Consider the following 15594-nt stretch of genomic DNA (forward strand, 5'->3'; position numbering starts at 1 on the left):
AGGTAAGCATAAATTTCATTTTCTTTCTAATGACACGGTGAGTCCATGGATCATCATAATTACTATTGGGAAGTAATACCCAAGCTAGAGTACACGGATAATAAGGGACGGACAAGAGAGTTAACCTAAACAGAAGGCACCACTACTTGAAGAACCTTTCTCCCAAAAAACGCCTCAGCTGAATCAAAAGTATCAAATTTGTCAAATTTAGAAAAAGTGTGTAAAGATGACCAAGTGGCAAATCTGATCTACAGAAGCACCATTTTTGAAAGCCCAGGTAGAAGAAACAGCCCTTGTGGAGTGAGCCGTGATTTTCTCAGGAGGCTGCTAACCAGCAGTCTCACATGCCAAGCGAATAATACTCCTCAACCAACAAGAAAGTGAAGTAGCCGTAGCTTTCTGACCCTTACGCTTCCAAGAAAAGACAACAAATAAAGAAGAAGACTGGCGAAAATCCTTAGTCGCCTGTAAATAATATTTCAAAGCACGAACTACATCAAGGTTGTGCAACAAACGTTCATTATAAGAAGAAGGATTAGGACACAAAGAAGGAACAACAATCTCCTGATTAATATTCTTATCTGAAACAACCTTAGGAAGAAAACCTAAAGCTGAGAGCTCCGAAACCCTTCGAGCCGAAGATATAGCAACAAAAAACAAAACCTAGGTTAACAACTTAATATCCAAAGAATGCATAGGCTCAAACGGAGCCTGTTGAAGAACTCTCTGAACTAAATTAAGACTCCAAGGAGGAGTCACAAACTTAACCATAGGCCGGATTCTAACCAGAGCCTGACAAAAAGACTGAACGTCTGGCACATCCGCCAGACGTTTATGCAACAAAATAGATAAGGCTAGAAATGTGACCCTTCAGGGTACTAGCAGATAAACCATTCTCCAGGCCCTCCTTGAGAAAAGACAAAATCCTAGGAATCCTGACTCTACTCCAAGAGTAGCCCTTAGATTCACACCAATACAGATATTTACGCCATATCTTGTAATAAATCTTTCTAGTCACAGGCTTACGCGCCTGAATCATAGTTTCAATAACCTAATCAGAAAAACCACGCTTAGATATAATCAAGCGTTCAATCTCCAAGCAGTCAGCTTCAGAGAAACAAGATTTGGATGAAGGAAGGGACCCTGAAGTAGAAGGTCCTTCCTCAACAGAAGACTCCAAGGTGGAAAGGATGACATCTCCCCCAGATCTGCATACCAGATCCTGCGAGGCCACGCCGGCGCAATGAGAATTACCGACGTCCTCTCCTGGGGAACCGAGCAATAACTCGAGGAAGAAGGGCAAACGGAGGAAACATGTATGCCAGACTGAACTTCCAAGGAACTGCTAGAGCATCTATTAAAACCGCTTGAGGATCCCTTGACCTCGAACCGTACTTAGGAAGCTTGGCATTGCGACGAGATGCCATAAGATCCAACTCTGGTTGACCCCACCTGAGAATCAAACTGGAAAACACCTCTGGATGAAGTTCCCACTCCCCCGGATGAAAAGACTGTCTGCTCAGAAAATCCGCTTCCCAATTGTCCACCCCTGGAATGTGGATCGCAGACAGACAGCAATTGTGAGTTTCCGCCCACTGAATAATCCTGGCTACCTCCTTCATTGCCAAGAACTCGGAGTTCCTCCCTGATGGTTGATGTAAGCCACGGACGATATATTGTCTGACTGAAATCTGATAAACTGGGTTGAAGCCAACTGAGGCCAGGCTAGAAGAGCATTGAAGATCGCCCTCAGCTCTAAAACATTTATAGGAAGAGCCGATTCCTCCCGGGTCCACAGACCCTAAAACCTTCAGAGAACCCCAGACAGCTCCCCAACCCAGCAGACTGGCATCCGTGGTCACGATCACCCGGTAGGCCTGCGAAAACAGGTTCCCTGAGAGAGACGATCCTGAGAAAACCACCACGGAAGGGAATCTTTTGCAGCCTGATCTAAAACAATCTTTAAAGAGAGAGACGTATAATCCCCGTTCCACTGTCTCAGCATGCATAACTGTAGAGGCCTGAGATGAAACCGAGCAAACGGAATGATGTCCATGACTGAAACCATCAGACCAATAACCTCCATACACTGGGCCACCAACGGCCGAGGAGATGACTGAAGAGCCAGATAAGAATTGAACATTTTTGACTTCCTTGCTTCTGTCAAAAAGATCATGAATCTATAAAGGTTCCCAAGAATACCACTTTTGTAGCCGGAATCAAGGAACTTTTTCCTAAATTCACCTTCCAACCGTGGGAGAGCAGAAAAGACAACAACTCCTCCTGAACTAAAATGTCGTCCAGATAAGGAGCTACCGCAACCCCCTGTAATCTGAGAACTGCCAGCAACGCACCCAGAACCTTTTAGAACACCCCGGGAGCTGTTGCAATACCAAAAAGAAGATCCACAAACTGAAAATGCTTGTCTAGGAAAGCAAATCTCAGAAACTTGTGATGATCCATGTGGATGGGAATATGCAGATATGCATCCTTCAGATCTACTGTAGTCATGAATTGCCCCTCTTGAACCAGAGGAAGAATTGACCGAATAGTTTCCATCTTGAAAGACGGAACTCTGAGAAACTTGTTTACACACTTGAGATCCAGGATGGGTCTGAAAGTTCCCTCCTTTTTGGGAACGATAAACAGATTGGAATAGAAACCGAGCCCCTGCTCCTGAACTGGAACAGGAACTATCACTCCCATGTCGGAAAGATCTTGAACACAACTTAAGAATGCCTCTCTTTTTATCTGGTTTACAGATAACCTTGAAAGATGAAACCTGCCCCTGGGAGGAACATTTTTGAACTCCAGCTTGTATCCCTGGAACACAATATCTAACACCCAGGGATCTGTAACATCCCTTACCCAGAATTGAGCCTGCCCCCACGCGATCTATTCCCAGATCGGGGGCAGACCCTGCATGCTGACTTTGAGTCAGCGGCAGGCTTCTTAGATTGGTTCCCCTTGCTCCAGGGACTGATTGGCCCTCCAAGACAGCTTGGACTGATCCTGCTTGGAGAAGGAAGACTTACCAGAGAAGTTACGAAAGGAACAAAAATTACTCTGACGACCCTTCTGCTTATTTCTCTTATCTTGGGGAAGAGAATGCCCCTTCCCTCCAGTAATATCAGAAATAATTTCAGCCAAAACAGGCCCAAACATGGTCTTCCCTTGTAAGGAATGGATAAAAGCTTAGATTTGGATGATACATCCGCAGACCAGGACTTTAACCATAAAGCCCTGCGTGCCAGAACATCAAAGCCAGAAATCTTTGCTCCCAACTTGATGACCTGTAAAGAAGCGTCCGCAATAAAAGAATTGGCCAATTTTAAAGCCTTAATTCTATCCTGAATTTCCACCAGAGAAGTCTCCTGTTGAATAGAATCAGACAACGCATCAAACCAATATGCAGCAGCACTGCTAATCGTAGCAATACACACAGCAGTCTGCCATTGGAACCCTCCAAATTCTTATCCATGGGATCTTTAAAAGAACAACTATCCTCAATAGGCCAAAATAGCCAAAGTGGAAATAGCTTCCCAAGAAACCACCTTTGTATTTGGAACTAAGGAACTCTCTTCAAAATTCACCCTCCATCCGTGAGACAGCAGGAAGGATAACATTTCCGTGTGATATCCTGGGATCCCAGGACCTTTGAGGAAATTCTGATAACTGTGGTAAATCCAACAGTAATTAATGATGATCTGTGGACTCATCGTGTCATTAGAAAGAAAATAAAAATACATCAGAAAATTAAAAATTTCAGAAAACTGCAGCAGCAAAAAAAAAATATTTTTTTTTATTTTTTTTAAATTAACGTTACTGTCCCTTTAAGAGACGAATAGTAAACATATAACACAGAAAAATGTACAATAAAAGTACAAAATAGAACCCTGCAGCACCTATGCACCTCAACAAGCCTTGCTGAGGTGCTTACCTGACCTCCCACGGACATGAGTAAAGAGTAACGTAGCAGAAATAATCCGGACTCTACCACAGTAACCACCCGCTCTTTAGACTGACCGCACCTGCACCAGCCAGTACTACCTTTCAGAATGACCGGAGTCGACAGGAAGGCCTAGTAAAACACTTCCTCCTCAAACCGTGCGTAGAAGCCCCGCCCATCATGGGCGTATGCAAACAGCACCCGGCCGACATTACTACAGACAGACGACGGGAGGAATAAAAAATGCCAAAGTAAACTGTCAGCAGACTAAGGCTGACAAGAAACAGAGACATGGACCTGTGGAAACAGAAAGAAAAAGACTAAGTAAACCTACATAGTATTTTTACCAAAGGGCAGCTCACAACCTGGGAGGCACAGAAGGGATTTAACCCCCCCCGTTCCCAAAAGCTTAAAAGCCACCACTGCTCTACTGAAGAGACTGGAGTGGACCACAGATAAACCCCAGAAAAAAAAACAGAACAAACCTGAACGGTTCAAAAAAAAAAACAAAATTTATGCTTACCTGATAAATTTATTTCTCTTGTGGTGTATCCAGTCCACGGGTTCATCCATTACTTGTGGGATATTCTCCTTCCCAACAGGAAGCTGCAAGAGGACACCCACAGCAGAGCTGTCTATATAGCTCCTCCCCTAACTGCCACCCCCAGTCATTCGACCGAAGACAAGCAAGAAAAAAAGGAGAAACTATAGGGTGCAGTGGTGACTGTAGTTTAAAAATAAAAAACACCTGCCTTAAAATGACAGGGCGGGCCGTGGACTGGATACACCACAAGAGAAATAAATTTATCAGGTAAGCATAAATTTTGTTTTCTCTTGTAAAGGTGTATCCAGTCCACGGGTTCATCCATTACTTGTGGGATACCAATACCAAAGCTTTAGGACACGGATGAAGGGAGGGACAAGGCAGGAACTTAAACGGAAGGCACCACTGCCTGTAAGACCTTTCTCCCAAAAATAGCCTCCGAAGAAGCAAAAGTATCAAATTTATAGAATTTCGAAAAGGTATGAAGCGAAGACCAAGTCGCCGCCTTACAAATCTGTTCAACAGAGGCCTCATGTTTAAAAGCCCATGAGGAAGCTACTGCTCTAGTAGAATGAGCTGTAATTCTTTCAGGAGGCTGCTGGCCAGCAGTCTCATAAGCTAAGCGTATTATACTTCTTAGCCAAAAAGAAAGAGAAGTTGCCGAAGCCTTTTGGCCTCTCCTCTGTCCAGAGTAGACAAAAACAAAGCAGATGTTTGACGAAAATCCTTCGTAGCTTGTAAATAACTTTAAACTTTAAAGCACGAACCACATCAAGATTGTGTAATAGACGTTCCTTCTTTGAAGAAGGATTAGGACATAGTGAAGGAACAACAATCTCCTGATTGATATTCTTATTAGATACCACCTTAGGAAGAAACCCAGGTTTGGTACGTAACACTACCTTATCTGCATGGAAAATCAGATAAGGGGAATTACATTGTAAAGCAGATAACTCCAAAACTCTTCGAGCCGAGGAGATAGCTACTAAAAACAGAACTTTCCAAGATAAAAGCTTAATATCTATGGAATGCAAAGGTTCAAACGGAACCCCTTGAAGAACTTTAAGAACTAAATTTAAACTCCATGGCGGAGCAACAGGTTTAAACACAGGCTTGATTCTAACTAAAGCCTGACAAAACGCCTGAACGTCTGGAACCTCAGCCAGACGTTTGTGCAAAAGAATAGACAGAGCAGAAATCTGTCCCTTTAAGGAACTAGCTGACAATCCCTTCTCCAATCCTTCTTGGAGAAAAGATAATATCCTAGGAGTCCTGACCTTACTCCATGAGTAACCCTTGGATTCACACCAGTGAAGATATTTACACCATATCTTATGATAGATCTTCCTGGTGACAGGCTTTAGAGCCTGAATTAAGGTATCAATGACCGATTCGGAAATCAAGCGTTCAATCTCCAAGCAGTCAGACGTAGAGAAATTAGATTTGGATGTTTGAAGGGACCTTGAAGTAGAAGGTCCTGCCTTAGCGGCAGAGTCCATGGTGGAAAAGATGACATGTCCACCAGATCTGCATATCAAGTCCTGCGTGGCCACGCAGGGGTTATCAAGATCACCGAAGCTCTCTCCTGCTTGATCTTGGCAATCAGACAAGGGAGCAGAGGAAACGGTGGAAACACATAAGCCAGGCTGAAAGACCAGGGCGCTGCTAGAGCATCTATCAGCGCTGCCTTGGGATCACTGGACCTGGACCCGTAACAAGGAAGCTTGGCGTTCTGACGAGACGCCATGAGATCCAGTACTGGTTTGCCCCATAGTTGAATCAACTGGGCAAATACCTCCGGATGGAGCTCCCACTGCCCCGGATGAAAAGTCTGCCGACTTAGAAAATCTGCCTCCCAGTTCTCTACTCCTGGGATATGGATAGCTGAGAGATGGCAAGAGTGAACCTCTGCCCATAGAATTATCTTTGAAACCTCCAACATTGCCAGGGGCTCCTTGTTCCCCCCTGATGGTTGATATAGGCTACAAATTTCAAAAGGAAAGAAAGTGTGATGGCACTACTAAAGTGAAGAGGGATGGGCTAGTAATAATCAAAGAAATAGCCTTATATTTATTATTTAATGCCCTTGGGTGCTGTGTACTTGAACACAATGCAGAGTTAGTGACCAAGTAGTCACAAAAAAAGAGTACACTTGAAAGCACTCACCCCCTCATGAATTCATAGATACTTTAATAGAATTTTATTTAAAAACTGGGTGTATTTAAAAACACTAGAGAACTAATAGGTAGTATTGTATAATTAGTCTGAGATACTCTGACCTTATTAGTAATATTTGTTGATCAGTCAGTTATTGCAATATGATTGGCGTCTCAGATTGGTAGATTGAACCAGATAAATAAAGGAGTACTTATGAATGAGCACTACATTTAATAATATTAACCCAAAAAAAAGTTAATTGTATATGGTTAATAAAGTGCTACTACTTACTATATATTAACTCCTATTCTAGTTCTATTGGTAAGTACCCGCTGCTCTTAGGTCAAATCTAAGTCAAATTATAAGGATAGGTGTGTAGCATCATGTGTTGACATGCTAGACATAGGTTATCCCTTTAAACAGATATTTGTATATCGTCTAATGACTTAGTTATTCTTAAAGGTTGTAACGTTCCTCAATAATAGCAAATTGCTATGTCAATCTGTGTATGGGGAAAACAGATATACTCAAGTGCATTTAGTTTTCAGATGTAAAAAGTGCTGCTGGGCAGCTTGCTACTAAAAGGACTAATAGTTGTAATAGTGATCACTGTTAGTAGTTGTTATCAATATCCTTAGGCTGACTTAATCACAGCCCAGAGGAAATAACCTTATTGTAATAGTGGTTAACTTTATTCCACAGGACTCAATATGATTATAGGATATTATGCTAGCAGTAATGGTGGTAAATAATGTACACAGAGAGCTCAATAATAATTCAAGACAAATATTCTCTGAAGGATCAGAGAATATTTATGTCTTGAATTATTTAGGATACAATTATTCGCTTACATATTATAGGGAATCGCTACACTGATATTGAGCTCTCTGTGTACATTATTTACCACCATTACTGCTAGCATAATATCCTATAATCATATTGAGTCCTGTGGAATAAAGTTAACCACTATTACAATAAGTTTATTTCCTCTGGGCTGTGATTAAGTCAGCCTAAGGATATTGATAACAACTACTAACAGTGATCACTATTACAACTATTAGTCCTTTTAGTAGCAAGCTGCCCAGCAGCACTTTTTACATCTGAAAACTAAATGCACTTGAGTATATCTGTTTTCCCCATACACAGATTGACATAGCAATTTGCTATTATTGAGGAACGTTACAACCTTTAAGAATAACTAAGTCATTAGACGATATACAAATATCTGTTTAAAGGGATAACCTATGTCTAGCATGTCAACACATGATGCTACACACCTATCCTTATAATTTGACTTAGATTTGACCTAAGAGCAGCGGGTACTTACCAATAGAACTAGAATAGGAGTTAAAGGGACAGTAAACCTTAAAAATAATGTTATATAATTCTGCACATAGTGCAGAATTATATAACATTATATTAGCCAAACTTTGTATATCATAATATTCCCTTTTTATTTTGTAAAAATACAGCTGTTTTACAGACCCGCTCTCTGGGCTCTGCTGAGCGGGTCTGTGGTTTTTACTGAGCGCATCGGGCCAGCTGTATAGTCACAGCCCGGCCCGACCGCACCATTAGACACAGTGCAGCTCGCTCCTGCTGTCAGACAGAGCGGGAGCGAGCTGCACTGTGTCTAATGGCGCGGTCGGGCCGGGCTGTGACTATACAGCTGGCCCGATGCGCTCAGTAAAAACAACAGACCCGCTCAGCAGAGCCCAGAGAGCGGGTCTGTAAAACAGCGGTACTTTTACAAAATAAAAAGGGAATATTATGATATACAAAGTTTGGATAATATAATGTCATATAATTCTGCACTATGTGCAGAATTATATAACATTATTTTTAAGGTTTACTGACCCTTTAATATATAGTAAGTAGTAGCACTTTATTAATCATATACAATTAACTTTTTTTTGGGGTTAATATTATTAAATGTAGTGCTCATTCATAAGTACTCCTTTATTTATCTGGTTCAATCTACCAACCTGAGACGCCAATCATATTGCAATAACTGACTGATCAACAAATATTACTAATAAGGTCAGAGTATCTCAGACTAATTATACAATACTACCTATTAGTTCTCTAGTGTTTTTAAATACACCCAGTTTTTAAATAAAATTCTATTAAAGTGTTTATGTTTTTAATGTGTCAATTTTTTTAATACACAACACGCCACACCTCTATGAATTCATGAGGGGGTGAGTGCTTTCAAGTGTACTCTTTTTTGTGACTACTTGGTCACTAACTCTGCATGATATAGGCTACAGTCGTGATGTTGTCCGACTGAAATCTGATGAACCTGACCGCAGCTAGCTGAGGCCAAGCCTGAACAGCATTGAATATCGCTCTTAGTTCCAGAATGTTTATCGGAAGGAGGGCCTCCTCCTGAGTCCACGAACCCTGAGCCTTCTGGGAGTTCCAGACTGCACCCCAGCCCAGAAGGCTGGCATCTGTCGTTACTATAGTCCATTCTGGCCTGCGGAAACTCATTCCCTTGGACAGATGGACCCAAGATAGCCACCAGAGAAGAGAATCCCTGGTCTCTTGATCCAGATTTAGTAGAGGGGACAAATATGTGTAATCCCCATTCCACTGATTGAGCATACAAAGTTGCAGTGGTCTGAGATGTAGGCGGGCAAACGGAACTATGTCCATTGCCGCTACCATTAATCCGATTACCTCCATACACTGAGCCACTGACGGATGGGAATTGGAATAAAGAGCATGGCAGGAAGTTAGAAGTTTTGACAACCTGACCTCTGTCTGATAAATCTTCATTTCTACTGAGTCTATCAGAGTTCCTAGGAAGGAAACTCTTATGAGAGGGGAGAGAGAACTCTTTCCTTTGTTCACCTTCCACCCGTGAGACCTCAGGAATGCCAGAACAATGTCCATATGGGACCTGGCGATTTGAAAAGTCGACGCCTGTATCAGGATGTGGTCTAGGTAAGGGGCCACTGCTATACCCCGTGGCCTTAGAACCGCCAGAAGGGACCCTAGAACCTTCGTAAAGATTCTTGCTGCAGTGGCTAACCCGAAGGGAAGAGCCACAAACTGGTAATGCCTGTCTAGGAATGCGAACCTGAGAAACTGATGATGATCCCTGTGTATCGGAATGTGTAGATAAGCATCCTTTAAATCCAAGGTAGTCATATATTGACCCTCCTGGATCATAGGTAGGATGGTTCGAATAGTCTCCATCTTGAAGGATGGGACCCTGAGAAATTTGTTTAGGATCTTGAGATCCAAGATTGGTCTGAAAGTTCCCTCTTTTTTGGGAACTATAAACAGATTTGAATAGAAGCCCTGCCCCTGTTCCTCCTTTGGAACTGGGTGGATCACTCCCATAACTAGTAGGTCTTGAACGCAATGTAAGAATGCCTCTCTTGATCTGGTTTGCAGATAATTGTGAGAGATGAAATCTCCCCTTTGGAGATGAAGCTTTGAAATCCAGAAGATATCCCTGGGAAATAATCTCCAGAGCCCAGGGATCCTGGACATCTCTTGCCCAAGCCTGGGCAAAGAGAGAAAGTCTGCCCCCCACTAGATCCGGTCCCGGATAGGAGGCTACTCCTTCATGCTGTCTTAGAGGCAGCAGCAGGCTTTTTGGCCTGTTTCCCCTTGTTCCAAGCCTGGTTAGGTCTCCAGACTGGCTTGGACTGGGCAAAATTTCCCTCTTGTTTTGTAGAAGAGGAAGATGAAGCTGCGCCACTCTTGAAGTTTCGAAAGGAACGAAAATTTGTCTGTTTGGTCCTTAACTTGTTGGACCTATCCTGGGGAAGGGCGTGGCCTTTTCCTCCAGTAATATCAAAAATGATCTCCTTCAGTCCAGGCCCAAATAGGGTCTGCCCTTTGAAGGGGATATTGAAAAAGTTAAGACTTTGAAGTGACATCAGCTGACCAGGATTTAAGCCATAGCGCCCTACGCGCCTGAATGGCAAAACCTGAATTTTTAGCCGTTAGCTTGGTTAAATTAAAAACTGCGTCAGAAATAAATGAATTGGCTAACTTAAGAGCTTTAAGCCTGTCAAGGATATCATCCAACGGGGTTTCTACCTGTAGAGCCTCCTCCAGAGACTCGAACCAGAAAGCCGCTGCAGCAGTGACTGGGGCAATGCATGCAAGAGGCTGGAGAATAAAACCTTGTTGTATAAAGATTTTCTTAAGGAAACCCTCTAATTTTTTATCCATAGGATCTAGGAAAGCACAACTGTCCTCGACAGGAATAGTTGTACGCTTAGCTAGGGTAGAGACTGCTCCCTCCACCTTAGGGACCGTCTGCCACGAGTCCCGTGTAGCGGCATCTATAGGAAACATCTTTTTAAAAGCAGGAGGGGGAGAGAACGGTACACCTGGTCTATCCCATTCCTTAGTAATAATTTCTGAAAACCTCTTAGGGATTGGAAAAAATGTCAGTGTAAACAGGCACTGCAAAGTATTTGTCTATTTTACACAATTTCTCTGAGACTACAATGGTGTCACAGTCATCCAGAGTCGCTAAAACCTCCCTGAGCAACACGCGGAGGTGCTCAAGCTTAAATTTAAATGCTGTCATTTCAGAGTCAGACTGAAGTAACGCCTTCCCTGAATCAGAGAAGTCACCCACAGATAGAAGCTCTTCTGCTTCAACTTCTGCACATTGTGAGGGTATATCAGACATAGCTACTAAAGTGTCAGAGAGCTCTGTATTTGTTCTAGCCCCAGAGCTGTCTCGCTTTCCTTGTAACCCTGGCAGTTTGGACAATACCTCTGTGAGGGTATGATTCATAACTGCCGCCATGTCTTATAAGGTAAACGCATTGGACGTGCTAGATGTACTTGGCGTCCCTTGAGCGGGAGTTATAGGTTCTGACACGTGGGGAGAGCTAGATGGCATAACCTCCCTTTTGTCAGTCTCAGAAACCTCAGGTGATAAATCTTTAAAAGCCATAATATGATCTTTATAACTTATAGAAAGGTCAGTGCATTTGGTACACATTCTAAGAGGGGGTTCCACAATGGCTTCTAAACATAATGAACAAGGAGTTTCCTCTATGTCAGACATGTTTAACAGACTAGTAATGAGATCAGCAAGCTTGGAAAACACTTTAATAAATGTGAAAAAAAGCAATATAAAAATAGTACTGTGCCTTTAAGAGAAAAAAACTACCACATAAACTGCAAAACAGTGAAAAAAAGTAGTAAACTCTATGAAATTTGTACAGTGTGTATAAGGGACTAAAGCAGCATTGCACCCACTTGCAAATGGATGATTAACCCCTCAGGCCCAAAAACGAATTAGAAAAACATTAAAACTGCTAACAAACAGTCAAACACACTGCCACAGCTGTGCTGTGGCTCCTACCTGCCCTTAAAAACTATTTTTGCAGGAACAAAACCCTCTATAGAGGTCCTATAAGCCAGAGGAGTCCTTCAGGGAAGCTGGATGTCTCAGACTGAAAATCAACTGCACATTTAGAGCTTGAAAATAGGCCCCTCCCTACCATGCACTCAAAGTCAGAGGGCCTTAAAAAAGTACTCCTAGGAGTAATCTAACAAGCCATGTGGAAAACTAGGCCCCAAATAAAGATTTATCACCCTCAGAGAAAAAACGTTTTTATTTTTATAAATCATGCAAACGTTTTTACACTAAGTAATATAAGTATTAACATGAATATTACCCTTATTTGCAAGCATGATCCCAGTTGTTGTTAAATCACTGTATCAGGCTTACCTTAAATATACCAGGCACTGTCAGCATTTTCTAGACCTTATCATCTCTCTAGAAAAAAATATACTGAACATACCTCAAAGCAGGCAATCTGCAGACCGTCCCCCCAACTGAAGTTTTCTTTCCATACTCTTCAGTTATGTGTGAGAACAGCAATGGACCTTAGTTACAAACCGCTAAGATCATCAAAACCTCCAGGCAGAATTCTTCTTCCAATTTCTGCCTGAGAGTAAAAACAGTACAACGCTGGTACCGTTTAAAAATAACAAACTTTTGATTGAAGGTAAAAACTATACTAAGTCACCACATCTCTCTTGATACTTCCTTTCTTGTTGAGAGCTGCAAGAGAATGACTGGGGGTGGCAGTTAGGGTAGGAGCTATATAGACAGCTCTGCTGTGGGTGTCCTCTTGCAGCTTCCTGTTGGAAAGGAGAATATCCCACAAGTAATGGATGAACCCGTGGACTGGATACACCTTTACAAGAGAAATAAACTCTTGATAGAAGAATCAGACACCTAACTTTACCCCTTCCTTGTATCTGATACAAGCAAAGAGAATGACTGGGGGTTGTGTGTAGGGGAGTGGTATTTAACAGCTTTGCTGTAGTGCTCTTTGCCTCCTCCTGCTGGTCAGGAATGATAATCCCAATAGTAATTATGATGATCCGTGGACTCACCGTGTCATTAGAAAGAAAACAATTACATGCTCTACTTCATTAAAGCATGTAATTTCAACACTATCAACCCTATGCTACTGTGTGCTGAACCCCAACAAAGGGGTTAAACACACAGCAGAAGTACCGCTCGGGACTCACAAAGCGATTCAGCTGATCCAATCAGCAGAGCTAGTTACATACCTGAGTCACGTGACTAGCAGCTGTTTCCGCTGGGTGCCAGTAGTTCTCTGCAGATCCTGAGCGGTACTTCTACAGTGTATTTAACCCCTTTGTGGGAGTACAGTACATAGTAGTGTAGGGTCGATAGTCTTAAAATTACATGGTCAAATGAATTATAACATTTTTTCACTATTATGGCCATTTACACAACGTTTATCACATTATAGTAACCTGTTTCAAACTAAACAAAGTTAAATTATTGAAATAAACCTCTCTGTGATAATCAGGCAGATTTATATTTTATCAGAAAAATACAATCAAAGTATTATAATGTATTTAAATTCTACCAGAACTGTGATTAGCTCCATATGGGGAATTCCCTTACCTGGCCTGTAGATATGTCTTGGCTTTCTCCTCCCACCTCTCAGATACTGTAAGCAGTTCCTGCAGCTCTGCCATTGCTTTTTCCACAGCATGATGTGGGGCTAGACCCACCCCAGAGTCAATGAGCTTTTTCATCACATCTAATGTGACCCGATGTGGATCAGAGAGAGTAAGACGCACCTCATCCAGCCAACGTGCTTGCAGTAGCTCTTGCTTCAATCGTGGCAGTTCAGGGAGCTCTACGTACAGGCTGGAGCCAAGGTCTATCAATGCTTGTAACTTGCTGGAGTCTGGGACCTCATCATTCATTGCTTCTTGAGATCGTTCATGAAATTCTTCCACATCATCCAGAAGGTTCTGAAAAGGAATACATTAAGGCACATGAAAAGATATGGTACATACCACCATTAAAACAAATAAGCTACACTGAATGTAACTGTGATAGCAATGCCTCACTATTGGATACTATTGCATACAAATACAATTTCCAATTGCAGGTGCAAGCTGCCACCATCTGACCAAAATGTATTAGTCTGGATAAGAAGTACACTCCACCTCAAGGGCACTGCAGCTTATTTGATCATTGGCACCACAAGAAACCAGCCTTGGTTGATCAAAAAAGTGGTGTGAGTTATTTTGCAATATTGTTAGTATAAACTTACAATAGTGACTTTTTTGTATTTTGTGGTCAGTGCTACACTTGTGGGAGCTGATCTTTCAGATAAAAATGAATACGTTGATAACTTATTAATAATAAACCCTTTTCTTTACATTCTACATGACAGCCAATGAAGCAGGAGATAATTCTAGACCATGGGGTTAATAGTAAGCTATATAATTATAGATAATCAGATACTTCAGTTCCTTCCTTTTACGTCTGCCACCTTGGAACTCATTTTCTCTCCCATAATGCTGGAGATTCCTATTAGTTCATTTCTCTCTCTTAGCACTCCCAAACCACAAGTAACAGGTTTTAATGATTAATGTTCCTATCAGAAACAACCTTAGGCAAACCCTAATTTGGTACAGAAAACAACCTTATCTGCATGGAAAAAAAGATAAGGAAACTCATATCTAAGGAATGCATAGGCTCAAACGGAGCCCCTTGAAGAAAATTGAGAACTAAATTAAGACTCCATGGAGGAGTAACTGGTATGAACACAGGCCTGAGCCTGACCAAAGTCTGACAAAAGGATTGAACATCTGGGACATCCGCAAGACGTTTGTGTAACAAAATAGATAAGGCCGAGATTTGACCCTTTAGGGAACTTGCCGATAAACCGTTCTCCAAACCCTATTGGAGAAAAGACAAAATCCTAGGAATCCTAACTCTACTCCATGAGCAGTCCTTGGATTCACACCAGTAAAGATTTACGTCAAATCTTATGGTAAATCCTACTAGTTACAGTTTTACGAGCCAGAATTATGGTCTCTATGATCGAATCAGAAAACCCCCGCTTGGATAAAATTAAGCGCTCAATCTCCAAACAGTCAGCTGCAGAAAAACTAGATTTTGGTAAAGGAAGGATCCCTGAACCAGAAAGTCCTTTCGCAACGGAGTCTCCAAGGTGGTAGAGATGACATCTCTTCCAGATCTGCATACCAAAGCCTGCGAGGCCAGGCCGGTGCTATTAGAATCACCAAGGCCCCTTCCTATTCGATTCGAGCAATTACTCGAGGAAGAAGAACAATCAGAGGAAAAAGGTATGCTAGCTTGAAGGTCCAAGGAGCCGCCAGAGCATCTATCAGTTCCGCCTGGGGATCCCTGGATCTCAACCCGTATCTCGGGAGCTTGGCATTCTGCTGCGACGCCATGAGATCTAGTTGCGGCTGACCCCACTTGAGGATCAGACTGGACAACACATCCGGATGGAGCTTCCACTCCCCCGGATGAAAGATTTGTCTGTTCAGAAAATCCCCCTCCCAGTTGACTACCCCTGGGATATGGATCACCTACAGACAGCACTCCGCCCACTGAATTATTTTGGATACCTCTGTCATCGCCAAGGAA

General features: G+C 42.3%; 1 protein-coding gene across 4 annotated transcripts in view; it reads right to left on the reverse strand.

Annotated features, from left to right (window-relative positions):
• KDM5A (lysine demethylase 5A) overlaps positions 1–15594 on the reverse strand; it is a 389966-nt gene that overhangs the window by 184776 nt on the left and 189596 nt on the right. For all 4 annotated transcript variants that reach the window (XM_053718826.1, XM_053718824.1, XM_053718825.1 and 1 more), the window contains one exon: positions 13585–13940. In XM_053718826.1, coding sequence (XP_053574801.1) covers positions 13585–13940 — 356 coding nt within the window. The remainder of the gene's footprint in view (positions 1–13584; positions 13941–15594) is intronic.

The sequence above is a fragment of the Bombina bombina genome, chromosome 6 (genome assembly GCF_027579735.1).
Source record: "Bombina bombina isolate aBomBom1 chromosome 6, aBomBom1.pri, whole genome shotgun sequence".
Taxonomy (NCBI): Eukaryota; Metazoa; Chordata; class Amphibia; order Anura; family Bombinatoridae; genus Bombina; species Bombina bombina.